At 49.7% G+C, this 26,547-nt stretch overlaps 1 protein-coding gene across 2 annotated transcripts; it reads right to left on the reverse strand.

Annotated features, from left to right (window-relative positions):
* Positions 1–1,370: 1,370 nt before the first annotated feature.
* Positions 1,371–25,265, reverse strand: GATA4 (GATA binding protein 4; the record flags this gene model as incomplete). 2 transcript variants are annotated; one of them, XM_082277270.1, is made up of 6 exons in its annotated part: positions 1,371–1,553; positions 2,161–2,309; positions 2,571–2,658; positions 3,964–4,089; positions 6,371–6,537; positions 24,740–25,265. In XM_082277270.1, 6 exons carry the CDS (start codon positions 25,263–25,265, stop codon positions 1,371–1,373), a joined length of 1,239 nt encoding a protein of 412 aa, XP_082133396.1. The 2 variants fall into 2 exon arrangements, with proteins under 2 accessions (XP_082133396.1, XP_082133395.1); XM_082277269.1 differs by having other exon boundaries at positions 6,371–6,540.
* Positions 25,266–26,547: the final 1,282 nt, after the last annotated feature.

The raw sequence follows: 26,547 nt of genomic DNA on the forward strand, positions 1-26,547 counted from the left end.
TTGGACTGCCCAGGGGAGCTGTGGCGTCTGCAGTGCTGGAGTTTGAGTTTGTTAAGCCAGAGACAGAGCAGTCAGGGCTGGATTAGGCAGGACTGATCCCAGCGGGCTCTTAGCATCTCTTCCAACTCCAATTTGCCAGGATTCCCCGGTAGCTGAGAGCCTTATGGGCAAGCAAACAGATGAGTCTTGTTTAATGGAGCTGTGCTTCTCTTGCAGGCAAGCAAGTCTGTGCACATGCTTGGTAAAGAAAACAGCCCCTGCCACCACCAGTAGGGGCTGAAGCCACTGCTTGTTGGAAAAAGTGAAATCCTAAAGGATTAGATGTGGGAAATGGTCACAAGCCAGCTGTTAGGGGGACAGTGGGCACTCACAGTACAGCCAAAAATAAGTGACAGTCAGATTTCATCAGTGGCATCCAAACCAACATGAAAATAGGCAAAATAATTAAATTATCTGTCTGAAAAGCAATGGCACAGCAGCATTAGAAGAGCATCTTTCACTTGCTGTGCTCTTGAATTATCTCTAAGCCTGGCTTGTCACTATCCATCAGTGAAGAGCCCAGCCATTTCCTCCAGGATTTGATGACCAGCATGGGTCTCATCTACTTTCTTCTAGAAGGTTCCTTCTTCCAAAATCCCTCTTTGACTTTGGACAGACCTACTCCAGGCTTAGCCAACAACCTTTTGGAAACACAGTCCCACGATTTCGTAGTGATAAATAGGAGTTACTATTAAATACGGACATTCATGAGCTTTCCAGACCATCTAGGAAAATGAAGACAATGCTCTACATGTGTGAGCTGAGGAGGAAGGGGGATGTTTCTTTTTTTCTCTGCCCTACATCATATCAAATCCACTAAAGCCACTACAGAATCTCTAGTGAAGTCTGTTCAGCAAACTGTGCTGGAACTGGCTCTGTTTGGTGGAAGATCACTGAATTTGGCTCATGAGAAGACGGTGGCATTTTCTTCTGTTCAGGAAAAGAATGGGTGGCAACAGAAGTGTCTCTGCTCCACCATTGTCTGAGTCTTAAATGCCAGATATTGTTAAATAAAACTCAAGAACTGTGTCCATCTCTGTGTTTCTGGCTGTTTCGTAGTAAGTGGTGACAATCAGAGAGGCTCATTTAAAGTGGGGAAAAAAGGCTTCAAATCCTTGAGTTACTTTGAGATTTGAGTCTTCTCTGTTCATTTCATGAGAGCTCCCCTACACCTCGGATAAGTTCTCTGTACCTCTCTGGTGGAACATCTCACAAGGGGAGAGAAGGCAGGAGAGCAGGGGAGGTGGGAGACAACAATGACTTGATGATTACGTGGCATCTTCTTCATCTCTCGAGCGGATCAGCCTGGAGTTCATAGGGAAAGGGCCAGGTTATGCAGTTATGATGTCCCCGTGGTTCTCAGCCAGCACCAGGCTGTTCCAGGAGTCCTGTTTGGAGCTGGTTTGGGGAGACTGGCTCATGGCTGACTGGTAAGCCTGCGGGGAAAGCTTCAGAGCTGAGATCGCAGGGTGGATGGATGATCCATGTCCAGACATGGCAGAGACTGAGAATGCCTATGGAAAAAGGAGAATGCTGTGAAAAAAGCTTCAGACCTTAGAGGACCGTGTGAATCCCTTTTGTGTGAGCTGGTGCTGTTGTAAAAATGTGTGTGAATTAGGTGCAGGGCTGGAGATTGCAGCCAACGTGGGATACTTTGGGCAGGTTCTTTCCTGCTCTCTGCTTTTCCTTCTAATTCTAGAAACACAATGATTTGGGTTTGAAGAGACCTTAAAGATCATCTTGTTCCAACTCCCTGCCATGGGCAGGGACGCCTTCCACTATCCCAGGCTGCTCCAAGCCCCATCCAACCTGGCCTTGGACACTTCCAGGGATCCAGGGGCAGCCACAGCTTCTCTGGGCAACCTGGACCAGGGCCTCCCCACCCTCACAGGGAAGAATTTCTTCCTAATATCCAATCTAAACCTGCTCTTTGTCAGTTTGAAGCCATTCCCCTTTGTCCTATCACTCCAGGCCCTTGCAAATAGTTTCTCTCCATCTTTCCTGCAGCCTCCCTTCAGGTGCTTATCTTTAAGTACCTAATTAAGGTTTTGAGGATGTTCTCCCCATGTCTTCCATCCTATTTCCCATTTTTTTTCCTCTGCCAGCACCTCCTCTCCATACCTGAGAAACGGGGCTGGGGTGCCCGTAGTGAGATGAGAGCCCGGGTTCTGTTTTGATGGGGCGCATTTCCTCGGTGGTCGTGGTGCTGCTGCTGCTGCTGCTGCTGGTGGAGCTGGTGGTTGGGGTAAGACTCTCGCTGCTGGATGGGCCTGGACGAAACCAGAGGGTAAAACAGGCTCTTTCCAAAGAGCTTTCAGCACAGAGCTCTGCCCACCCACCCAGACGCTAGTGTGGTAAAAATAAATTTAAAAATAGTTGGGAGGATATTCAGGTATTTAGGCATCCCCCATTTTTTTTGAAAACTGGCCTGTTTTGTCACTGGGTCTCTGACTTGCAGGGCACTGTGGTCAAAAACACAAGTGCACACACAAATACACATCATAAAATAAATTCCTCCATTCAACACTTACCTGCTTGTGCCTTTGTTTTGTTAAGGTTCTTAGGCTTGCGTTTCCTCGTCTGAATTCCCTCTTTTCTCATGGCTAAAGGCCTTGGGACCTGTGGATACAAATAGAAAAGCACATTGGTTTCTGAATGTCCTTAAGGTCATCTAAGAGAACATGATTCCAGTTCTAACTTGTGGTCGAGCTGGTTTAATTGAAAGCAACATCAAGACAGAGCCCAAATTCCCTGGTCAAGAGAGATTCAAGACGTGCATCCAAATGGGAATCGGAAGAAAGTTCACACCATGGTGTTCTGAGTGTTTTAGGGCCAGAAGGGAAGACCAGCTCATCTGATTGAGTTTCCTGTTTAACTCAGACCAGAAACATCTGTCTGGCTTATACCTGCTTTTTTGAAAGGCACCAAACCTATGTGGGATGACCTCCCGTAGGAGCTCATCCCACGGAGGTGGTCAGAAAGACACTGGGATTTCTAGGAAGAATTTTTTGGTTAGGTGAGACTTCCCCTGATCCACCATAACTTCCAGTTTTGACCTGACCCTGCTGAATATTCTGTCATCTCCTCTCAAGCACTGGACATCACTGCGAGCATCTTTAGTCAGGCACAAACTGTTCAAGCAAGAAATGCAAAATGTAAAGCAATTATTTATTGCCTCATATGGGTTGGTTTTTTTCCATATCTATATATGGAATATAAAAACCCTAGGAGCAGCAATCACAGAACCAGGAATGGTTTGGGTTGGAAGGGACCTTAAAGATCATTTAGTTCTAGCCCTTCTGCCATGGGCAGGGATGCCAGTGCCGTGAGGAACAGAACAGGGGGCTGCCACTGAGCAATCACCAGGGTGTTGGGGGCTTCTGTCTCTGCCATGGGGGTGGCCCCATTGCCGCTGAGTGATGGGGAAAAAAGCTGGAGATTTACATCCTGAATTCCTGCCATGCCTTGGACACCAGCAGGACTCTTCTAGATATATCAGGTGTGACATCAATACATGAAGCCACCACTGGCAGGAAGAGACTATCTGGACACCTGTACAAGAAAAGTGACCCATCCGTCCCTGACAAGTCTACAGCCAAGCCTTAGCTGAGATCTGACAGCTCATGTGAAGGAGCTCAGCCCTTCCTTGTGCTTCTGACTTCCCTTTTTAACTAAAGTGCCTGCATTTATGTGGAAAGAACCTGGGCCTGGTTTTGTTAGGTTTTAAGACTTATTTGCAAAGGGGACCTAATTAGTAAGTGAGAAATACCCAGCGTGCACCCCCCCTTGCAGGTATAAAGATGATGTAACCTTGCGGGGGACTAAACCAAAGGGACAGCAGGAAAACCAGCTCCAGGAGAGCACAGAGGTGTGCAAAGAACCCAGCCCCCAGCCTGGTGCCACCCTCCCACAGCAAGGATTTACCCCGTGGAGCTTCATGTAGAGTCCGCAGGCGTTGCAGACGGGCTCTCCCTCGGCGTTCCTGCGCCAGAGCGTGGTGGTGGTCGTGTGGCAGTTGGCACAGGAGAGGCCGACGCGGCGGGACGCTGACTGTGGGGACAGCGGAGCAAGGAAACACGTCAGCCCTGCAGTGCCCTCACCAGCAGCGCTCCAGATTCCAACCAGCTTGCTCCAGCATGCCTCAGGGTACCCCCTCTGCTCTTGCCTCTCTTTTCGCCCCTTTGCAGTTGTCCAACTACCTCTTTCTGCCCCTCTTGGCCTTTCCACAGCCTCTGGGAGGTCCCAGGTGTCCTGAGGCATCTCAGATGGTGCCAGAGACATGAAATAGAATCATTAAGGTCGGGAAGGACCTCCAAGATCACCCAATCCAACCTGAGACTGATCCCCACCTTGTCAACCAGACCAGAGCAGTGAGTGTCACATCCACCTTTGGACACCTTTGGAGATTGGGATTCCACCACCTCCCCAGGCAGCCAATTCCAATGCCTGACCACCTAAATTCTTCTTGATGTCTGACCTGAACCTCCCCTGGCACAGCTTGAGGCCATTTCCTCTTGTCCTGTCCCTTGTTCCCTGGGAGCAGTGTCCAACTCCGCCCCGGCTGAACCTTCTGTCAGGGAGTTGTGGCGCATGAGAAGGTGCCCCCTGAGCCTCCTTCTCCAGAATCCCACATCACCTGAACAGATCTCCAGATCTCCAGCAGGTCTGGTGACAGCTTAGAGACCCCCCTGCATGTGTACACACCTACACTAAGGTATCTGGATCTCAGACCATCCTGACTTTTCCAGCTCCCAAGCCCTTCACCTTCCTGGCTATCCCAAGAAAATGTTACCAATGCCATAAATGTTACATGTTCCTTTGTGATATGTTGCTCAAGGAGCTTGAGGGGAAGATAAAAAAAAAAGAAGAACCACCTTCCGGCAGCATTTTCTTCCTCTTGATAAAGACGGATAATTAATAGGAATTCTCACTAATGAATTAGTGCAGGGAGCAGACCCGAAGTTCCCTTTCTGGGTGAACTTGTTTAGTCAGGCTCAGAAGGCCAGAGGAGAAAGCAATGGGCTTGAAGCCATATAGAATACAAGCTTTGATCTTGGAAGCAGAGTGGGAGGTGGAGGAAGAAGAGGCCACGTGCTCCACACCTGCCTGACTCTTCCCATCATCCTTCAAAGCTCAGGCTTTAGAGGCCGGTAAATGAGAGAGGGAAGGTCCTGGGTGCCGGGGTGAGATCCTGCCGGGATCAGGCGGTGTCCGGAGAGGCGTTTCACAAGAGGGCGCTGGGTGCCCGTGGCTGCTGGCAGCGCTCAGGCTGCTTTTGGCACTCGCTGTGTTCGGGCACAGACAGGGCTGAGCGATGCAAAGGGCAGGGCAGGGTGGGGATGGAGCCTCGTGGGAAGCAAGGAGTGCGGAAACCTGGCTCTCGGGGGTGGCTTGGTGGCTGCTTTTAGCTTGGGTTCACGGTCGTGGAACGTTATGGAATAGTAGAATGTTGTAGAATCGTAGAATTTTAAGATGTTAGAAGGGACCTTTGAGCTCATCTAGTCCCAACCACCTTCACTAGCCCAGGTTGCTCAAGGCCTTATCCAGCCTGGCCTTGGGCACTTCCAGGGATCCAGGGGCAGCCACAGCTTCTCTGGGCAACCTGTGCCAGATCCTCCCCACCCTCACAGGGAAGAATTCCTTCCCAATATCCCATCTAACCCTGCCCTCTGTCAGTTTGAAACCATTCCCCCTCGTCCTGTCACTCTTGGAAATAGTCTCCCCATCTTTCCTGTAGGCTTCCTTCAGGAAAGCTGCAATTAGGTCAACCCAAAGCCTTCTCTTTTCCAGGCTGAAAATCCTGTTCCTGTCCTCCACGTTCCTTGTGCATGCCCCACCCTGACCCCACAGGTTTTGGGATGCCCTGACCTGACCTGCAGTGGGGGCTTCACCTCACCCAACGGATCTGGGAGAAGAGTATCCAAAAAAGGTATCCAGAAGAGTCACCATGAAGTGAGGGGGTCACCCAGCAGTGACCAGGGACCCCTGTGGGTAAGAGAAGATGGACTGGTACTGTCCTGGAACTGGGGAGAGTTGCCATTCCTCCTGAAATGCCTGCAGGATACTAAAGCAAAGGCTGGCTTTTGCTGAACCAACACCACAAATCCCAAAATCACCCTGTGTCCGTCAGCCCCTTCCACTGCCTGGCTGAGCGTCTGGAGGACTGCTCTGGGCAGTACAAGGTCTTGGAGTGTCCCAAGCATGAGAAAATCTGTCTTGTTTTGAAAATCTGGATCTCAGCTGGGCAGATGGAGTTGAAGCACCCCTGGCATCTCCAGCTGGCCGAGGTCTCTTTGCCTCCTCCTCACCCCAGGTGTGTTTTCTTACTTACCAGCCTCCTCTGGGGTTTGAACAGGGGCCGGTTGATGCCGTTCATCTTGTGGTAGAGCCCACAGGCGTTGCAGAGGTAGTGCCCCGTGCCGTCCCTCCTCCACAGCGGGGTGGACATGGCCCCACAGTTGACACATTCTCGCCCCTCGGAATAATCGTCAAAAAATTCTGCTGCCAGGATGGGAGAGAAGGGAAGAGACTCAGTTAGTTCGGTGGCTGTACATTTAATTGCTGCTCTGGTTCTCAGTTTAGCCCAGAAGGGACATTTCAAGAAATCACATTCAGATTTTATAGGTTGCAAGAAACAGCTCTTCCTTCCCCAAGCAAGCCCCCAGGAATTATTGGGAAGAGCGACTCCTTTCCCTGCCATGGCAGGACTTCTGTGGCAGCAGGGACATAGATACCAGGAGACAGAAAGAGAAACCATCCCTTGTGCTCTGACATTATCCAATTTTCAAGATTGACCATGGCCAGGGCAAGCAGATTGGGGCAGGCGAACAGCCCTGTTTACAATGAGGGCAGATTCCTGAGATCACGGATAAACACAAACCCCACACAGGAGAACTGCCCAGAGATCAGGCAGCTGCATCTCAGCTGGGCAGGGAAAACCATTCCATGTGCCCTGCTTGCCATGGGAATGCTCCTCACCCAGCCCCTCTGCTGGGGGAATGGCTGCAGAGAGCCAAGGGAGAGGAGGTTCGTGTGCCTTCACCCCATTCTCTGCACAGGAAACATCTCCTGATTACAGGAATCCACATCTAAAGTGTGAAGGTTCCCTGCCCATGGAAGGGGGTTGGAAATGGATGGTCTTTAAGGTTCCTTGCAACCCAAACCATTCCATGGTTCTGGGATTCTAACCCCAGCTCAGGCTGACAGATAACAGGGATTGTTGGGAATTTATGTGTGTCAGAGGCTCAGCTTTTGATGGAAGTCTGCATTGTGCTTGATGCCACACTCCAGGGCTTGCTGCATTCACCCACTGCCTCCCTGGTACCTCCTGCACTGGGGCTCGGCTGCAGCTGGGCTGTGAGGGAGAGGACAATTGGGCATGGAGTGACAGGACAAGGGGCAATGGGTTTAAACTGACAGAGGGCAGGTTTAGATCAGATGTTAGGAAGAAATTCTTCCCTGTGAGGGTGGTGAGGCCCTGGCACAGGGTGCCCAGAGAAGCTGTGGCTGCTCCATCCCTGGAAGTGTCCAAGGCTGGGATGGACGGGGCTTGGAGCAACCTGGGACAGTGGAAGGTGTCCCTGCCCATGGCAGCGGGTTGGAATGAGATGAACTTTAAGGTCTCTTCCAACTCAAACCATTCTGGGATTCTATGAACTGCCCTGGGCTGGGCCAGTCCAGTCCCTCTGGCTGTGGCAGGACCAGGAGGTGCAAAGGTCAGCACAACACAGCTCGACTGCATCATCCTTTGGAAAGACACTGCTCACTCCCTGTTCCATACAAAGCCTTCCAGAAGCCAAGAACTTCACTATATTTTTTGCTTGTCCACCTGCTTTTTACATGAAAACCTCAGCTTCCTGCTCAAAGACAATTGCTCCCCAAGGAGCAAACCAACAAAATTTGGCTTCTTGCTGAGCTGTGCCTCAATCCCATGTGGATTCTCTGATGTCTAGCAAGGGTTATGTTCAGACATGGCCTTATTTTCTCTTTTCCCCAGACTATTTTTGGAAAATCTGCAGGAAACTGCATAACTGTGAAGCAGCCAAAGGACAAAAAATTTAATGAAGTGGCGCCAGTAAACAGAGACAGAGGAAAATATTCACGTGAGCCTAATTCTCCCTAGAAAATCAGGCTAAAAATGGCAGGAGATTACACCGTGTGCCCACGAGGAAATGGTAGAAAGCAGTAATTTATTGTACCCAAGCAGCTCTGGAGCCAGAAAAGCAGGAATCCAGTATCTTCGTGGCAGTTTAGGAAAATCTCATTACCCTGGAGAAATTCTGGTGGTTTTGAAAAGATGGGAATCCCTCCAGGCAATTTTTGTCCACGTGGATTCAGTGATACCATAACCCTCACTTTCCCCCTTAAAATGACAATTGAGTCACAGCCAAAATCTAGATCGAATAAACTTCCTTTGAAAAGAGAAGGGATTGGAACAGCTGGTCAGGAAAGAACTTGTTTCCTAGAAAAATCTCAAGAAAGGAAAACATTTCACTGGGGTTTTTTTCATCTTAGAAGTTGTTGAGGTTTTTGATTATAATTTTCCAAAGAAAAAGCCCAAGTATTTTCACAGTAATTTTTGTCCTTTAAAAAATCCCTTCTTCTTCGAAAATAATTCAGTACAGAGTTGTGGACATAATCCAGGGAGAATTTAGCAGAATAGAGGTAATCAAAATGTAAAAGTTAAAGCTTGAGTGATTTGAGTTGTGCCTGTGACTAATTACAAAATACAATCTTTCTTGGAGGTTTTTCCACCAGGAAACCAAAATATAAAAGTTTTTGATCAAAGACAAAGCAGAAAATTCCTAACAGTCCCTCGGAAATGTTAAGACTTGGACTAGCTCTTGAATAAGAAGGTCCCTCAAAAAAATGTCAGGTATGGATATATTTTTGGTTTTAGAAGAATGTAAGTCTCCTATTTTCTGGCAATAAATAATTTGTTGTCAAACGCTGATTGTTATTTCCCAAGAGTGGGACACTCGACTCCAGTGCCCACAATATTTAAAGTGTTGGTTTCTCATCAACATCCAAAAGACAAGCGCAAACCTGTCTTGAGACCTGCTCTCCTTTTCCATCTGCATTTGCCTGATATTCTTCCCTATTTCTTTGGTGCTTTTGGGTTGGGTTTTGGGGTTTTTCCCAGTTTCCGTGGGATTTGGACTGGAGCGTCTCTCTTGAGGGACTTTCACAGAATCACAGAATGGTTTGGGTCGAAAGAGACCTTAAAGCCCATCTCATTCCAACCCCTTGCCATGGGCAGGGACACCTTAAACTATCCCAGGTTGCTCCAAGCCCCATCCAGACTTTCACTGGTTGAAGTTTCCAAAAGTCCTCTTCTGCTTCCATGGCAATAACATTTGTGAGACTTTCCCCTCTCAGCTGCAGGCAAAGGTGATCCTTGTGGACATTCATAAACAGGAATCATTGGCGTTTGAGAGGGGAAGGGACAGACTTTGTTCCCAGGGAACACCGAGGCCCCACGCAATGGGTGGCTCTCCCTAATCGAGCCCATATCAGATGGGTGTGTCCCCTCTGGGCACCACCCAGTGCTGAGTCAGATGACATCCGAAGAGTGCAACCTCATTAAAACTGTTCCTGCAGCCCTGTCAGAGTAGGGAGAGCTCTTTGACCTCAGGAGATATTGCCTGGAGGAGAAATATCCTCACCTGCTTCAAAGAATGCTTTGGGATGGCACAGGAGGTGTCTTGGACACTGCTGGATGTTGGCATAGAGGTGATGATAGAGGCTTGGGGCATGTCATTTATTGCACAAAGGGTGTTTGGGCCCTAAGAAAGTGGGAAACAAGGGATTGGATTTCTTTCTAGAAGAAATTATATTTATATATATATATATATCTATATATGTAATTTCACAGCATCACTAAACTCCAGGATGAAGTTGCCAAGGGGAGCTTTCTGATCTGTCCTTCTGGCCACACATCCCCCCTACTCTCAAAAATCCTGAAGATCTGCAAAATAATGAGAAAGTATCACCTGAAGACTTGTGGCCTGTGCAGTTTGATGTGAGTGGGTGTCCAGGACCCAGGAAACCTGAATGTTCCCAGGGCTCAGAGCCCACAGGAGCCGGGATCCACCATCAGGCTGAGCTATATTGGGCATGGAGGCCACCGGGCTTCAAGTGCACTAATTGTTTAATTTGTCACGGTTATTAATAATGGGGATTAAGGAGACTCCCCAGGAAAAAGCAGCAAAGTGTTTTCTTGGCTTCTGGCTCGGGGCTGAAGCTCTAAATCCTGGCATTATGAGATCCCCTGACACTTATTCCTTGTACTTTGCAGCCGGGAAAGGAAACGTTTATTCAGGCAGCAAATGGCCCGAGCGGCTCCCAGAGGGCCCTGAACAATGAGGGGGGAAGGAAAGGCTCCCCCAGTCGCACTCAGGGCAATGATTTCCGTTCTGTGGCACAGGAGCCGCTGCCTGATAATGGAGATTTATGGTTCCATCCGGTGACCTCTGTAATGGCCTTTCTGCTGGAAAGATTTACTCCCTCTCCTGAAGCCAGGTACAGCCAGCACTGGGACAGGGTTGAGGGAAGGATTTGCTGATCAGGCTGAGAAGGACATCAGCCTATGGCTGGGGGAGCCTCGTGTGTGCTGAGTGGCCTCATCTTCCTCTTTGAATGTTCAGCTTCCCCACGTGCCTTTGCCGAGCCCTTATCTTGTATCTTGGGGTCATTTGGTCCTTTTTATGGCCTGGGTCCCTGGTGTTGACTAATCCTGATGGCCTTCTACTTAATTCTTCATAAAACCCTGCCTTTAGTCAATGAAGGAGCTTCTCACTTGAAAGCAGGTCATGAAAACTCAGTGAATGACCAGTGGAGAGGACGGATTGTGTTCCATCCCCATCCTGGTCATCATCAGCTTGCTGTGTAAAACAAGATTTTTCCCCTCACATCTACTGTTTATGAGCACTGCAAGGTCCCCAGGGCAGGAAATGTCACTTGTGTGTTGCACAACAGCCTCCTAATCTTGGGTGAGGCCTTGAGCACACTCATGTCAGAAACACTTTCCACAATGGGACATCCAGTCCCCAGGGAGCTAGGAGTGACTCCTAAGCGGGCTTGGGGGTCTGGTAGGGAAAAAAGAATTCTTGGATGTGGCCTTTTGTGACACTTGGTCGTTGGGAGGAGTCCTTCACATCCACTGACATCGGCCTGTATGGACACTGCTGAGATCAAGAGGAAAGCAGACCGGAGCCCCCCCAGCCAGCCCACATCTCCAGCACCTCTGGCTCACCAAAAGTCTGAGGAATTTTGCCTTCCCAAACAGGAGAACCAGACACCCACTTGCAACTCTACCCAAGGCTTGAGCCTGGAGAGTGGCTTGAAGTGACTTCTTCCCACCATCTCTGCAAACCCCAACTCTGCCAGCCTGGCACTACTTCTATTCCTAGGTCCAGACCTTTGGGCTTTTCTTTATCAACCCATCCCTGGAAGTGTCCAAGGCCAGGTTGGACAGGGCTTGGAACAACCTGGTCTGGTGGGAGGTGTCCCTGTCCATGGCAGGGTGTTGGAATGGGCTGATCCCTAAAGTCCCTTCCAACCTAAATCATTCTGGGATTCTGTGATTAAATCTGTTCACATTGGAGAGATCATCTTGAATGCATAAACCTCACGGGTCAGGACACTAAGGAATGATAACAGAAAAAGGAAATATTTTGAATCCTTCAGTTCAGAGCCAGCATCCAATTTATAAATTTCTCTTACCAAACCAGCCCATGGAAGGGGACAAAGAGCCCTCCCTACCCTGGTTTGGGTCAGACCCTCCTGCATGAGAAACAAGCAGGTTGTCTTCTACGTCCCTCCAGCCCCCTCCTGCCTTCACCCTCTCGGGATGGAAAGAGACTTCCATTAATACAGCACTGGAGTTTTGTTTACAGCTGGAGAGATATTTGATATCAACAGTTCCCCCTGCAGAAGTATCTTCTCAACCCAATGAAGCAACTCAGCAAAGGAGAAACTGTCCTTCAAACACAGCCAGGCCACTTACAGGCTCTAAACAGAGCCTGAGAGAGTTTTCCCAGCAGAGAAGCAGTTTCCTAAAACAATTTGTTATGGTAAGAGGTGAGAGCCACGATCCTGTGTATACACAAATCCCAAATGGACTCTCAGGGGCACTCGCAGCTGAGGCAAAGGATGTGGACACCCTGGAATCCCACCCAGGACACCCTCACCTTCTGCTCCAATGGACAGCCACAACAGCATGGTAGGGGAAACAGGGTTTGCCATTCTCAGCCGCTTTGTCCCAAATCCCAAAATTGTTTCCATTAAAAAGTGGCAGTTTGGAAATCCTTCCTACTCTTCAAGCCTTTTGGGGTCCTTTTGACCAGCATTTTGCTGGAGCTAGAGGAGCTCAAAGTCACATCTTCTATTTCTTTGGAATGGGTTGAGGTGTTCCCATGAATTGCATGATTCCAGAAGCCAAAGTTTCAAGGGGAAAACCCCATCAAAAGATGGGTCAGATCACAGCAGTTAGAAGTGCTGGTTGGTCCAGGACTGTGGCAGAGAAGGACTGAACTGGAAAGGAAGGTGGCAGAAAAAAAAAAAGAGGGGAGATGAAAGAGGAATGGGCAGGGAGTGACTGCTAATTTAAAAATCCCAAATTTATGTTTGGGGGAGCTCTGTAGTCAAAGGAAAGCTGTCAGTGAGCCTTTCCTTCATCCGTGGGGATTTCACCAGCTTAGCACACAGGCTGGGATCAGAAAGTGAGGATGGAGCTAAAGGATCCAAGGGTGTTTCTGTAAAACCAGGTTTTGCTCACTGGCTTTTCCTGCTCTGCTCCCACTTCTCTTCCTGTTTCCTCTCTGACAGAATTTGGGGGGAAATTCACCCAGGGTCCCACTCTTTAAGAGACAAATGGGATCTAAACACAGGGAGAGTGGGACAGTGCTTGTCTGAGCAGTGCCCATCACTGGGCTGGGTGCTGTGGGAATGTGGCTCCCTGCTCTCCCCTGGTCTGGACTAACAGAAAGAATCACCGGTGTGATTGAGGATCTGCAGGAAGTGGGGAAGCAGGTAAATTCCCCACACTTAGGCAGAAACACGGTTTCAAGCAAAAAGCATCATTTTGCAGCCTCACAGAAATGGCTTGATGCCGTTCCAGAAGGTTTTAGGGTTTATCTGACACATCTATGGTGCAGAAGATGGCTGTGTACCCATTTGGCTGCCTGGACCAAACAGTTTTCCCTCTGAAAACATAAAGACTCCACTTATTGCTGAGGAAACATTCACCCTACAGTCTGGCTTTCCAGAAGGCAAAGAAATCTGTTTTTCCCCGGCTTCGCGAAACATCACGGCGAGACCGTTCCCGTGCAACCCTTCCCAGGCCAAATGTTTCATGTCAAGGCAAAGGGAACACTGTGTCCCTCCCCTGCAGCACTCCCTGCTCTGCCTGCAGCACGCCAAGGTCTGTGGTGCACACCATTGCCAGCAGCCAGGAATACTCCTTTCCTTCGTGGATGTTTTCTGCGCTTTGAAGGACGGTGGAGGTGGAAGCAGCCAAAGGACCAGCTGAGATCATGTGCAAGAGGGCCATGATGGAAAGGTTGGGCAAATTCTGGGCCTGGCTTTGAGTTCAGGCTTGGCTCTGCAATAGGATGCCCTTGAGCAAGGCTTTGCATCTCATGGTGACACTGTCCTTTCCCTGTGACAAGGGGTGATACTGGAGGGGCGCAAGAGGACAACTTTCAAAGGCCACAGGCACAGATGTGGAGACAAGAAATGGATGGAAGAACGATGGGTGGAAACAAGCTGGATTCCTCTAATTCAGAGCTAAACAGTGTTTTGGGAAGGGGCAGGAGCTGGAAAAGCCCTGACAGCTCTCCAGCGTACCAAACCCACCAGACCCCAAACCATCCAGCCCCGTGGTTGTCCCAGAGCTGAGTGGAGAGACAATCCATGCACACACTGAAGGACCGTGTCCCACATCCCAAAGGTGCACAGCCTGCTCTGCAGGAGACAGGAATGCAGACATCCCTGAGGATCTTCTGGTGGGAGCCTCTTGGCCACCTCTTTGAGAGCGACCTGGTGTCCAGCAGCAGCTTCTGCTGACTGTCAAGTTGTGCCTGAGTGAACTCCCACCCACCAAGGTGACCTCCCCTTCCTTACTCCTCCTTGCAGTTCTTACACTTGTAAATATCCGAGGCTCCTCTGATAAACAGGAGATTCCTCCGCTTATCGACTGTCCAAATATTTTTAACACATCTCAGATTAGCATGGTGAGCCCAGGGAATGGGCAAGATGGGGTCAGCCACAGTCTGGGGTCTGCTTGGCAGGAGGCACCTGGAAATGGTCTTTCTCTCTTTTGACAAAGGAAAAGGAGCCATGGCCTTGCCCTCCTTGAAATCTGGCCCATCTCCAAGTGGATGTGCCCATCAAGAGACTCTTCTTTGGTGGCCTCAGGGAAGGGACAGTGGGGAAAAATGTAGAGGAATGGGAAAGCTTGGGATTTACAGTGCCATGATCCCTCCTGGCAGCTGTTTCTGAGTTGGGAACAGGTCATGAGCAGCTGTTCCTGGTGTCCCCACAGGGGACCACAAGCAGGTGTGCTGTGGAGTCCTGCCAAGCCACTGCTCCGTGGCTGAGCCATGGGAATTGGCCTTATGGCTACGGGGTAACTGGTGAACGCGGGCCAGTTACTGGGTAGGTGGTGAAGCCTGACCCTGAGCCCAGCCAGCAGTGTCTGGCCATGTTCAGATATTCTGGGACTCCAATCTAGAATGTTTGCATCCAAACTGCCCAGGAGCTGCATGAGGAGATGCTGGGCTCAGGCTGAGATGGTCTGAGGTTGGACCATGCCAGGGGCTAACAATTGTCACATAATCACAGAATATCCTGGGCTGGAAGGGATCCGCAAGGATCATTGAGTCCAACTCCTGCCTCTGCACAGGACACCCCAAGATGATTCTTCACCAATGATTGAAGAGCATGATCTGTTGGGTTTTCATTAAGATATGGGGGAATGTCCATCCATGGGCATTCCAAAGCCTCATCCACATGCCCTCAGCTATTACTGAGGTGGTTGTCCTGCTAAGGATCTTACAACGTGCATTTCCACAATCCTACAACTCCAGAAACTCAAAGTTTGGGGTGGGTTTTTTTCCCAGATTGGAAGAAGAGACATTTATCTGAAGCAAACGGGCAAAATCTTTCTTGTAGGAATACAATCAATTGTATTATTGTTATCATATTTGTGTGTGTGTTATACATATTTATAAATGTATGTATTTGTATATATACACATAGCATGTCATAGAATCGCAGAATGGTTTGGGTTGGAAAGGATCTTAAAGAACATGTAGTTCCAGCCCCTCTTTCATAGGCAGGGATGCCTGGAATGTCCTTAAGAATGCTGTTGTAGGAATCATCTCCAATCAGTTCTTTCAGGTTTTGCTATTAAAATTATTATTTTTATTCTGTGGCTGCATAGAACTTAGCTACATAGAAGGGTGTGTGCATATATATTTCTATATATGTGCACAAATACACACACACGTATTTTTAAAAACTCATTTTATATGCGCAAAATATATATGCTATATTAAAAAAAACCTCACTTTATAAATATAAAACATGTCTACACCATGTGTAGGAATATATGGAATATGTAGGACTGCTCCACATGTCCAATCCCTCCCTAGGCATGAGGGCACCGACCAATATCAACATATCCAAACCCCTGTCCCAGTTTTCTTCTAATTTCACTGATTTAGACACAGGCTCTGCCTCCAGTTCTGAGCTGTTCCACTGATAAATCCCACTCCGAGGAGCTGCACCAGCACAAGCCAGGCCACATCCCGGCCTCCCTGCGGGACTCCAGCCAGGGACAAACAAAAAGGTGTTTACTACGGCTCATCACGTTAGAGGGGACAGTGAGTTTGTCTAACCCCTGGCCCTTCTCTTTTCCTCTTTTATTAGTTATTCTGGATGTTAAGTCAACTCAGCCCCCGAGCGGGTCGGGAGGAGGGGATGATAAAGCATCTGCAAAGGTCACTTCGCAGCCCAGGCCAATAAAAGGCAGGTACGGAACTTATCAGGGCCACATATAACTTGCAGTTTTTCTAACCCAATTGATTGGACTTTTTATCTAAAATAACAGGCATTATAAGATAGGCGAAAGTCGAGATAAGGAGGAAAATTGAGTAGGCCTCGAATCAAGATCAGCCTGGGGACAGGTTCAAACTCCCACACCTGCCCCAGAGGAATCAATGAAAGTTTCTTGGCGCCGTCCGCTCGTTTTGAAATGCTGCTGAAGTTGGGTGAACTTTGAGACTGCGGCGTTTATTCTGTGATTATAATTAACCTGCTCACCCGTTGTTATTGATTTGTGTGGAGGGAGGTGGCAGAGCCTGGCTGAGATGTGGGTTTGGGAAGAGAAGTGCTTGGGGAGGGCAGGCAGCTCTGGCAGAGTGAGACCCTTCCCTGGCTCGAGGCAAAGAGAAGGGGGTGCGAGGGGGATTTCACCCTCCTGCTTGAGGTCCTGCTTGTTTTGGGAAGTGGAAAAGACCCTCAAGCTCAGATCTTCATATCCAGAGGGTCAGGATAAATTACAGCATCACTGATCTGTCCCAGGGAAGTAATGAAGGACTGAACATGGGAAAAGTCATGCCCAGGATCGAGAGCATCCTCCCAGCCCAGGGGAGCGTGATGAAGAGATATCCCCCCCCAAACCATCTGCCCCTCTCATGCTCCACACCACCCAGGCATGTCCAAACCCAGAGTCCTTCCCAGCAGCCAGCCCCCTGGGCAGGCAGCCCCTGGGGCCAGCACTCCCTTCCCAAAATAATCTCAGACATCTGGGTCCACACGTCATTCGGAGGAGCCCTGATGTCTGGGGCTCAGGGCCTCACTGATTTCTTTTACAACTCCAGCACTGCAAGCCCTGAATGTTGAATAATGGTGGCTCACTGGCTTGCAAATCCAGGAGTCTGGCTTGGAAACTCATAGGAGTTTAAATAATAAATATTAGGGTTTGGTTTCTTTTGCCTCATCTAGGATTTCAGCATGAAGGAATCAGGGTTTTTCAGCCTCTCCCTTGTCCAGGAAAGCCGTTCTTTTGCTTTCTGAAAGAGCAGAGCCTGACATATGATAACAGCACTCCAGAAGCTGGAGCTTGAAGGAAAATTGAGGTGCAAGAAAGCATGAGGGCTGGTGACAGCTGGGGGTGGGCAGCTGGGAATCCAGCAAGGGGGAAATATCTCCTGAACTGTCTGGAGGTGTTTGCAGAGCCAAAGGGGACATCTCAGTCCCCTGGCCCTCGAGGTCAGAGGACAACCTGGAATTTGCTTAAATGTTACAGACACAGAGAGCTCCACGTGGAAAAACCAGGAAGAATTGGCAAAACCTTGCCTGGAGGGACTGGCGTGGTCTCCTTCTCCCTCCCTGCTTCATCTCTGCCCCCAAATTTGGGTTTTAACTGTTTAGGAGAGTCCGATGGCAACGGGAACTGAGCCCCGTGGCAGCTCCCTGTAAATCCACTGTGCTGGAAGCATCGCCCAGTGGAAAAGGGCTGAGCTCTGGGAAGAGCAGCAGGAGCAGGGAGCAGCGTCCCACCACGGGACCTCTCCTGAAATGCTCCCCCGGCAGACACCAACTTAATTCCCAGGGATTAGGAGGAAGCATTTCCAGGCAGCGATTTTGTTATCCCAGGTTCAGAAGCAATCCAGTACCAGTCCCTGGTGGAGACGGGAGATCAGCCCTGCGGGATCCCTCATCCGGCTGCCTTCACCCCACCTCTGCTGGAAAAATTATTAATTTTTGGCTTTCCAGGCGTTATTTTTTTTTCCTCTTTCACAAACAAAATGAATTACTGAGTCTCTCCCTAGGCTGGTGTGAGCGATTCGAGCTCCGATAAGGGTCTCACAAGCTTTAGGGGTGACTAAAAATAATTTAAAAAACCACCACGAATTCCTTCATGCTGCAACGTATAAACCAAGTGGCCACTTTTCAGGACAAAAAAGGAAGGTCCCACTGGATTTTGGGGTTTCACCTCCTTGAGAACACATGTAAATTCCCATGTAATTTGCAGTGGGCCGAGTTTCTTCCCTATGGATTCTATTTGCATGGGCCTGATCCTGCACCAGCTGCCGGTGAACCTCCCTGTGTTTTAAAACAGGGATGGTTTCAGCTCTGAGCAAGGAACATGGGTATTTTTGAGTTGTTTTTTTTTTTTTTGTCACAGTCCATGCAGAATCTGGTTTTTAGGGGATGGCTGATCCTAAGAACCTGGGCAGGTTTGGCCTTAGAAAGACAGAGAAAGCAGAAAGACATTGGAAAGACCCGTCTTGCTCCCCCCAAGTGAAGACTTCATTCTGCAATTAGGTATCCACCTCATTAAGCAAAAAAACCCCTCTGTGCCAGAAAATAATGGAGAAAAAAATTAATCACTGGGCACTTCTTGGAAAAGAAAAAGTTATTTTCGCTTCCACTTGACGCTACCCCAAACTTGGCTTTAAAATCCAGGTCTTGCCAAAACTCCAAAGCTGAAACATTTCAGCGCTGATGGCGGGGTCAGATCTGCATCCAACTTGGAAAATCTCTGCCTGGCTCTTCTTTTGGAGCAGACTCAGCACCCGCCACTTCTTTTTTGGGGGGTGAGAAAATCCAGCCCAAGCTTATCATATTGAAAAAGAAATCACCGCCGAGCGCTGCGAGAGTTTAAAAACACACAAGAGAGCGGGGAATGCTGCAAGCTCAACATGTCCCACAGCAAGGAGCTCCTGGAAAAAAGGGAAATACAGGAAAAAAAACCAAACCAACATTTTCGGAGTAGGTTTGAAAACCACAGGTGTTTTCAAAAGACCCTTTAGTGCCACTCATGCCAACGGTGATGGAATTATTTTTGAGGGCTGTCACGTACTTGCAAGCGGCCGTGTGTGGAAAGACCTCAGTGCTCAGGCCTGGCAGATAATTGGGTTTAATTTGTCATTACAGATGTATTTACAGCTCGGGCCCGGTCACCGTGACCGACCATGCGGGGAAGACTTGGAAAGGCGGGAGAGGTTTTCATATTTTGCCACAGTTTGGGACATGACCGTACACAGCTGTGAGGGTTCTGTCCCATGAAGGAGAAACACCAATTTTTCTTAAAATGAAAAAAAAAAACCTCAATCCGACTTATAATGAAATTTGCTTCTATAATTTGGGTTAATTTGGGAGGTCAGAGCAAATTCTCACCTATTTCCCTGGTTATTTAAGCAGCATTTCACACTCGCACACCAAAGGCAAATTTACACCTTCCTGCCAGACGGCAGCGCGGATTCCGACCCGCCGACGAGGTGGATATTCGGCATTTCCAGATATTCCCATCTCCCTTTTTGCAATCCTGCAGGCATAATTACACACATTCCCCACTCCCAAGCAACTCAGACCTGTAACAACCCAACCTGGCTGTTACAACTGAGAGACTTTGGCAGCCTAATCGTGTTTTTCGGGATCCCACGTCCCCAAAACGCGGGGTTGGCACAGCAAAAATCTGCGTTTCTGGCTTTCCCTCCCAGCATGAGCAAAACTTTCTTTTCTAAGCCTGTGGACTGAGCTCTTGAGGTAAAGTCCCACCTGGTTTTGCAGCCAGCGATGAGCCCCTAAGGGGAAGCAGACCCTTTGTTAAGTTTTTTAGAGTTGGGTTGCAAAAGCCTCGAAGAACCCAAGATTTTGGCTTCCTCTGCTCTGTGAATGCCCGGGAGCATCACCGAGCAGGGCAAGATCCCCAAATATCTCATTTCTGCACCTCCTTTTCAATAAGGAAATTGCAGGGAGGGAAGGAGACGCTGCGCTGGTGCGTGAGTTTGGGAATAAAACTTCTCAAGGTTGATATATTTGCATTCCTTTTATTCCTCTGCTTGCAAGGCTCCGCAGGGCTCAAGGAGCAGAAGTTTCAGCCCAGAGCCCTGTGCCGATGAGAAACAAAACCTCTGAAGGTTTTGGGATAACACTATAATTTTTTTTTTAATTGAATTTTCCTTAAAATTGCATTTTCCCACTTTTAACAGCCCCTGCAAATGTCCTCCTTCACAAACAACAGGCTGCCGACCTTCAGGCACATAAAATGCCCCATTTTTTGCCAAGTTTGGGATTTTATTTGCTGTTTGGTGCTTTGTTGATGTTGTTTTTTTTTTTTTCTCATGCATCCTTAAATTTCAGTGAGATGGTTTCCCCATTCAAAATACCCCTCTCCATTTGGGACAACCAGTTTTGGGGAACCCCTTTCTGCTGGCCAAGCCAAGGTTTTCCTATCATCAGAAGAGCACAGAGGTGTCAGGATTTGGCCTGGTTTCCTTTGGAATACACTGCCTGATAAACACTCATCTGTTTCTGAGAATTTCGCCTTTTTCCCTTAAAATTTCTGGCGAAAAAATATGCAGAGAGCAAAATATAGGCTGTCTCTTGAAAAAATATTGCTGTTATTGTTACAGGGGTAAAGAAATGCACATGAACATTTGTGGAGAAGAAAAATAATTAATCCTGGCTTAATAAAATCTTAGATTAAGTACCACCATCCACTGCCTTAAACTTTACTGCTCTACGAAAATTTGTGAACATTTATCATGTATTAAATTCTACCCCACGGCTGTTCTGTGCAACATAAGGACTTGTATTTGGTAATACAGTGCAATTTTTAATTAAGGAATTGAATTATTAATAATCACGCCTGTGATTGTGTTATTTTTATTATCCTTGATTTATTTGCAATTTAAATTCTACTGCTTGGGGGGCTCGGAGGGGGGAATAAACACTTGTGTGTTCAAGCTTGATCTTGCTCAAAGATTAAAAACCCCGATTCTGTGGGTTTCATCCCAAATCCCAGACTGACGGGTGACAATTAAATTAGGAGGGAGAGCAGAAGGTGGATTCAAACCCGAAGAGGAGGGAACAAAGCCCTGGGCGAACCTTCCCCGCCGGCGGGGCTGAGGTGAGAAATGCGGCCGCTTGTGAAACGGGGGATGGAGAAAAATGCAGACGCGTCCTGCAGCCCCATCCCGATGTCCCACAGCCCCTTCCCGCTGTCCCACAGTCCTTTCCTGCCATCCTACGTTCACATCTCTCTGTCCTATGGCCCATCCCTCCGTCCTACAGCCCCGTCCTTCAATCCTATAGCCCCATCCCTCCGTCCTACAGCCCCATCCCTCCGGGATCAGGGACAGGAGAGGTGCTGGGCCCCCCTCATCGCCTGCCACCCCACAGGGACGGGCCACCTTGTCCTTTGGTGCGTGGGGAAGGTCAGGGGCTGCTGGTAGGGCAGAGGGTTGTAACAGATGCCAATGAATCACTGGAAATGTCAGCCCCGGGATGCGACAGGGCAGATCTTTTAGCATCCCTATGGGAAAGCTTAAGATCTGGTTCCCAATCTCTCCCCCACCAGCAGCAGAAGGGACATTTTCCAACCCAGTGTCTGCTCCAGGCTTTGATCTTCCAGGACGCTGTTGCTGTGTTCCAGCAGCGCCTGTTTGAGGAGCCCTGACTTGGATTTAGGCAAAAAAAAAAACGCAAAAAAACCCAAAAAGCACCCACCAGGAATGCCCACAGCCCTCGCCCCGATTTATTCCCAACCACAGCAACTTCCGCGATGCCGCAGCAAAAGTAAAACCCCCGCTGCGGGCAAAATAAAAGGGAATGGGGATGGCGCTCTGGGATCTGAGCGTCCATGCCCAGCCTGGAAAGATCCAGGAGGCAGCGAGGGGCTGTGGGATGGACGCGCTCGGACCCCCGTACCGCCCTCCATCCCCGCTGCCCGGAGAAGGGGGAAGAGCCAAACTGCCCATCCAGGCTCATTTTGGGAGCGATTTCAAGAGATTTTTGGTGCTGGCGGGGAAGTCTTTTGAGAGGGGATTCTGCAGCTGGTCCTTTTCATGCCTCATTAAGTCGGGAATTCACAGTAACTCCATCCTAGGCAATGCCTGGGGCAAGTTCACTGCCTCGACCACAGGGTCTGATCCTGCTCTTCAGGGTAATGAAATCAGTCACCAAACTTACCCTGAAAAGCCCAAATTTGGTATTTTAAACTCTCACCAAGGAAAGTTTTTCAAACGGGCCCGTGTGTTTTACCCACCCATCCTTCCCAGTGCTTTATACCACGGTTTAAGCCAAGCCAAAATCCCTCAGTTTAGGGAAAAACAAGATTTGTATTTCTTGTAGTGCTATTTTCTTCGAATACATTTTCACTAATCTTCTTTTCCCTGTGTGTTGCTTTGTTTTTACAGGGATATATTTATACAAAACAGGGTGGGGGGGGGAAAGCCATGCCCAATTGCATAGACTGTGAATTCGTGTCTGCATATCCAGCTGTACCTGCCCAGACTTGATCTTTTTTTTAAAAAAATGATAATAATTAAAATTTTAATGACCCCAGGGGTGCTCTGCATTTAGCACTGCCCGAAGGTTGGTGGCTCTTTAGGAAAATAAAATGAGAGCGCTGCAAATACCGCTTGATTGAAAAGGATTGCGTCTCCACCCTGAGATTCCTCGCTGGGCGGAGAATAAAGTTACTTTTAGCCCTAAGAAAAGGTAAAGAATGAGTCAACTCCACCGTGCCAGGGATTTCTCAGGTGCTGACCAGGGCTCGGATGCGGCATTGAAGTAGGTCTGTGATGGGAGCAATCCACAACGGTGTTCCCCGCGCCCCCCCAACTACATCTTTCAGTGTCTTCAGTTTTTCAGGTTTTTATCCTTAAAATCATTAAAATAAAACCCTTTCCCATCTCAGAACACCCCAGCCAGCCTCTACATGCTTCACACAGCCCTCTCGGTGCCCAAAGCATCGCTCGGCTTCCAGGAGGGACCCGGCAGCGGCCGCCTCTCGACTCAGGGAGAAGAGGGAACGGGGCAGGTCTGGACCTTAAACTCCTTCCCGGAGGAGCTGCCTTCCAAAAACCCATTTTAATACTGAGTTTAATCCTGCCAGCTCTCAGGCAGCTCATTTTATTTATTTGTTTTACAAAAACTCACTCACTTTTAGTTTAAAATCCGAGAGCTTTTCCATATCCAAGGCAGAGACGTAATTAGCCCCGTGCTAATGAATCCCGTGGATTCGGCGGCGCTGCCAAGAATCCGGCACCCGAGTCAGGACCTGGCCGTGGAGAGGAGTCCCGGTTCCTTCCTCCTTCATTAAAAACCAACTTCTGGGCTGGTTCAACTCATCCCTTCTTCCCAGTGCTATTTAAACCCCCATTTTTTGCCATCAAAACGAGGAGCTGCAGCACAAACCACCGGGCTCAAAACCCCCAAATCCCCACGTTCAGCCCCTGGTGCTTTGAAAGCTGATGAGTGTTTTTGCAACGGCAAATCTTCATTTGCATTATTTTGGGGTTAGGTTATTTTTATTATTAAGAGCCCTTCTGAGACCACCGCAAGAAGGTGATTTTTTTTTTTTTCCTCCCAAGGAAGAGGTGGCACTGTAAAATGCAAATATTCATATGTGCATATAGATATTCAATTAATATTTGATTGTTTAATTTATCCTGATTTTTCCCTCTACGTTCTACCTTTTCATGGATTCCGGAAAAGCATTGCCCGATTGGCTAAATTTTTATCCGTAATCTGTTCCTCGTTTTGAGAAATTTCATAGCACCCAAAGAAAAGCACAAGGTATTTGCAAGGCCAAGCCTTCACCGACGCCCAACTTTCCTTCTTTTAACATCTAAAATTAATGCTAAAGACAAGGCAAATCCTGCTGGACACGATGGAAAAATCACCCTCCAAAATTCAGGTTAGAGAACATGATCATAAAATAGCTCTGGAGACAAATCTGAGGTGTTTTCTTTGTTAACCCCGACCCCAAAGCCAACAGAAATACCTTCACGGAGAGGAGGCGGGAAGGAAAAAAGGGTTTATGAAACCACATAAGATGTGCCCGCATTTCTCTCCCGTTTTATTCCTCTTCCACCCCACAAAATATAAAAGCAGGGTTTTAAGCCATTTGGACCAACTTTTCGTTGTAGGAACCAGAGGAATTTAATGAAATGAAAGGCTCTGAGACTGGATTCGGCACAAGAGATCAGGGTGAGGTTTTTTGGGGTGAGGAGATTCTGAAATACCAAGGTTGTATTGTACAGATGTGCCCGTGTTCCCCAAAAAGCACCGATATAAATGTGGATGCATTTCTTTTAATCCTTCTCCATCATCTCTCCCACCTCAGCTCAAAATTTCTCTTTGCTCTCCCTTTTTGTAGCCTGACATTTCAAAAAAAAATTTTAAGAAATCCAGCGTGTAAAACAGCCCAAAGGGAACCCATGGACCAAACTTTGATTCCTTAATGCTCCCACTTTTATGCCTACAGCCAGCTCAGGAAGGGGCTGCCTGCGTGTCCTGGGAACATCGTGGTCCTGCCCCCACAATCATCCCCATCAGAGCCCCTAAATCCCCTCGGAGCTATTTGAGGAGCCAGCAGGCCCTCGCTCCGGAGCTCGGCTCATCATTCCTTGCCGCTCCGGGCCTGCCCTAAATTTCATTTACTTTTTGGAAACTGTGGCCTTTGAGGATATTTTGGAACGGTGATTTCGCAGAATAAGTAAGAACAAGGACCCCAATATTTTCCAGCCAGAGAGGCCACTCCGACAGCGCCAACCCCAATACTCCAAATTCCTCCCTCCTGCCCTTTGCGCCTACGCACAGAGGGGTGCGTGCCCCAAAATCTGGGGGGTAATGGGATGATGAAGCCTTCCCTCCCGTCTCCCAGCCCTGTGCTCACCGATGTTGGCGTGGCGGGCGGCCGCGGGCGTCCCTCGGCTCTGCAGGTTGTGCAGCATGGGGCTGTCGAAGGGCGAGGAAGTCCAGGTCGTGGCCATTTCGGGGCTCATGTAGGCCGGGTAGGGGCTGGAATAGGAGCCGCCGAAGCCCCTGCTGTACTGCTCCCTCCCGTTGGCAGAAAGGTTCAAGGAGCTGCTGTAAGCCGCCGCCGCTTCCCGGGAAGAGGTGGCCGGGATGGGGGTGCTGGTGGAGAAGGAGAACCGAGGTGACACGGGAGGGTGAGACGATCCAGGGTTGTAAGCGGCGCTTTCGGCTCCGGGCTGAGTCCAGATGGAGTGGCTGGAGACGGGGCTGCCTTGCTGGGAAGAGCCGCTGCTCTGCAGGTAGGGCAGGCTGGGGAGCATGGAGGTGACCCTCGTGGTGGGCACATAGACCGGGGACGCTGCGGCCGCGCTGTGCATGAAGCCACCTGCCCCCTCGTACGCCGGAGGGCCGGGGTTGGCTGCCATGGCTAAGCTCTGGTACATCTCGTGCAGGGCCTCCCCAAAGCCCAGCCGGCTCCCCGGCCGCGATCCAGAGCGATGGGGAGCGCGTGGAAAACCCTCGGCTCCACTTTCCCCCGCAGCGGTCCCGCGTGGGCAGAGCCTTCCAGCCAAAACCAAAACACCACCAGCGATGCGATTTTCCTCCAACCCCCCACCTTCCCCACCGCCCTCCTTCCCCACCTTCAGCAGGTCCCGCCGCCTCTTCCAGACCCCAAGCAAGAAGTCCAGGTCCCTCCGGAGGGGAGATTTAGCTCCCGCCTGGATTTAGCTGCTCCCACCGGGCTCCATCCATCACCTCCCGCCCCCCCCCCCCGCCCTCCACCATGGGGCTGGGCTGTTTAAAACCCTCGGTCAGTCTCCTCCTCCCTCCTTCCCCCCCCCGCCCGCCCCTTCCAACACCCCCCGGGGGAGCAGGGGGAGATGCTGCCGGGATGCGGGATGCGGGATGCGGCGGCGGCCGGGCCGGGACCCCCCCGGGCGGGGAGATAAGGAGGTTAGAGAAGGGGGGGAGGTGAAAGGAGGGGGAACACAGCCGGGAAGGTGAGAGACAGCGATGCTCTCTCCTCTGGCCCGGAGCAAAAACCTTTGTCCCGCAGGTACGATCGGTGCTTTAAGTTGTTAATGGCCCCCGGGGCCGGCGTTTGATGTGGGCGGCGGGAGGCGGCTGAGGAGGGCTGGGGTGGGGGGGACTTAAATTAGGGAAAAGTGGGGGGAAAAGAGGGAAAGGAGGAAGGATGGCTTGACCCTCCCACCCCGCACTTGCCCCGCGTGTGTCCGCAACCCCTAAAGCCCGGCCACGCGTGACCGAGGGGGCTCAAAGGAGAAGGGGGGCATTAGCCACTGCAGCCCCCATTAGTGCTGCCCAAAGTGGGCAGCAGACCCCAAGCAGCGCCCACAAAACTCCCCCTCCCGCGTGTTTTTTATCCGTGTCCCCCATTTTTCCCGTATAGGAAACTGGGAGAAGTTGGGAGCACAGTGGTGTGACCCGCTGGGAGCTGGGAATGCCGTAGGTCTGGATGGGGAGGAATGTCCCAGAGTCATGGGACAGGGTGGGAGCAAGGGGTGCTTTACCTCATGTTGGGTCGGTTTCAAATTTGGAACAATTTGGGGGAATTCGGGGTGGATTTGGGCCTTGGGACGCCATCGAGGCCTTGCGGGTGGCTTGCAATGGCAAGACCCCAAAACCCACTTGTGGAAAGGGGTCGGGGTGAAACCCCTTTCCCAAGGAGTGTCCAGGAAGGGGGTGGGATGATTTGAGGTGCTG

Source organism: Coloeus monedula (assembly GCF_965178545.1).
Source record: "Coloeus monedula genome assembly, chromosome: 2".
In the NCBI taxonomy this organism is placed as follows: domain Eukaryota; kingdom Metazoa; phylum Chordata; class Aves; order Passeriformes; family Corvidae; genus Coloeus; species Coloeus monedula.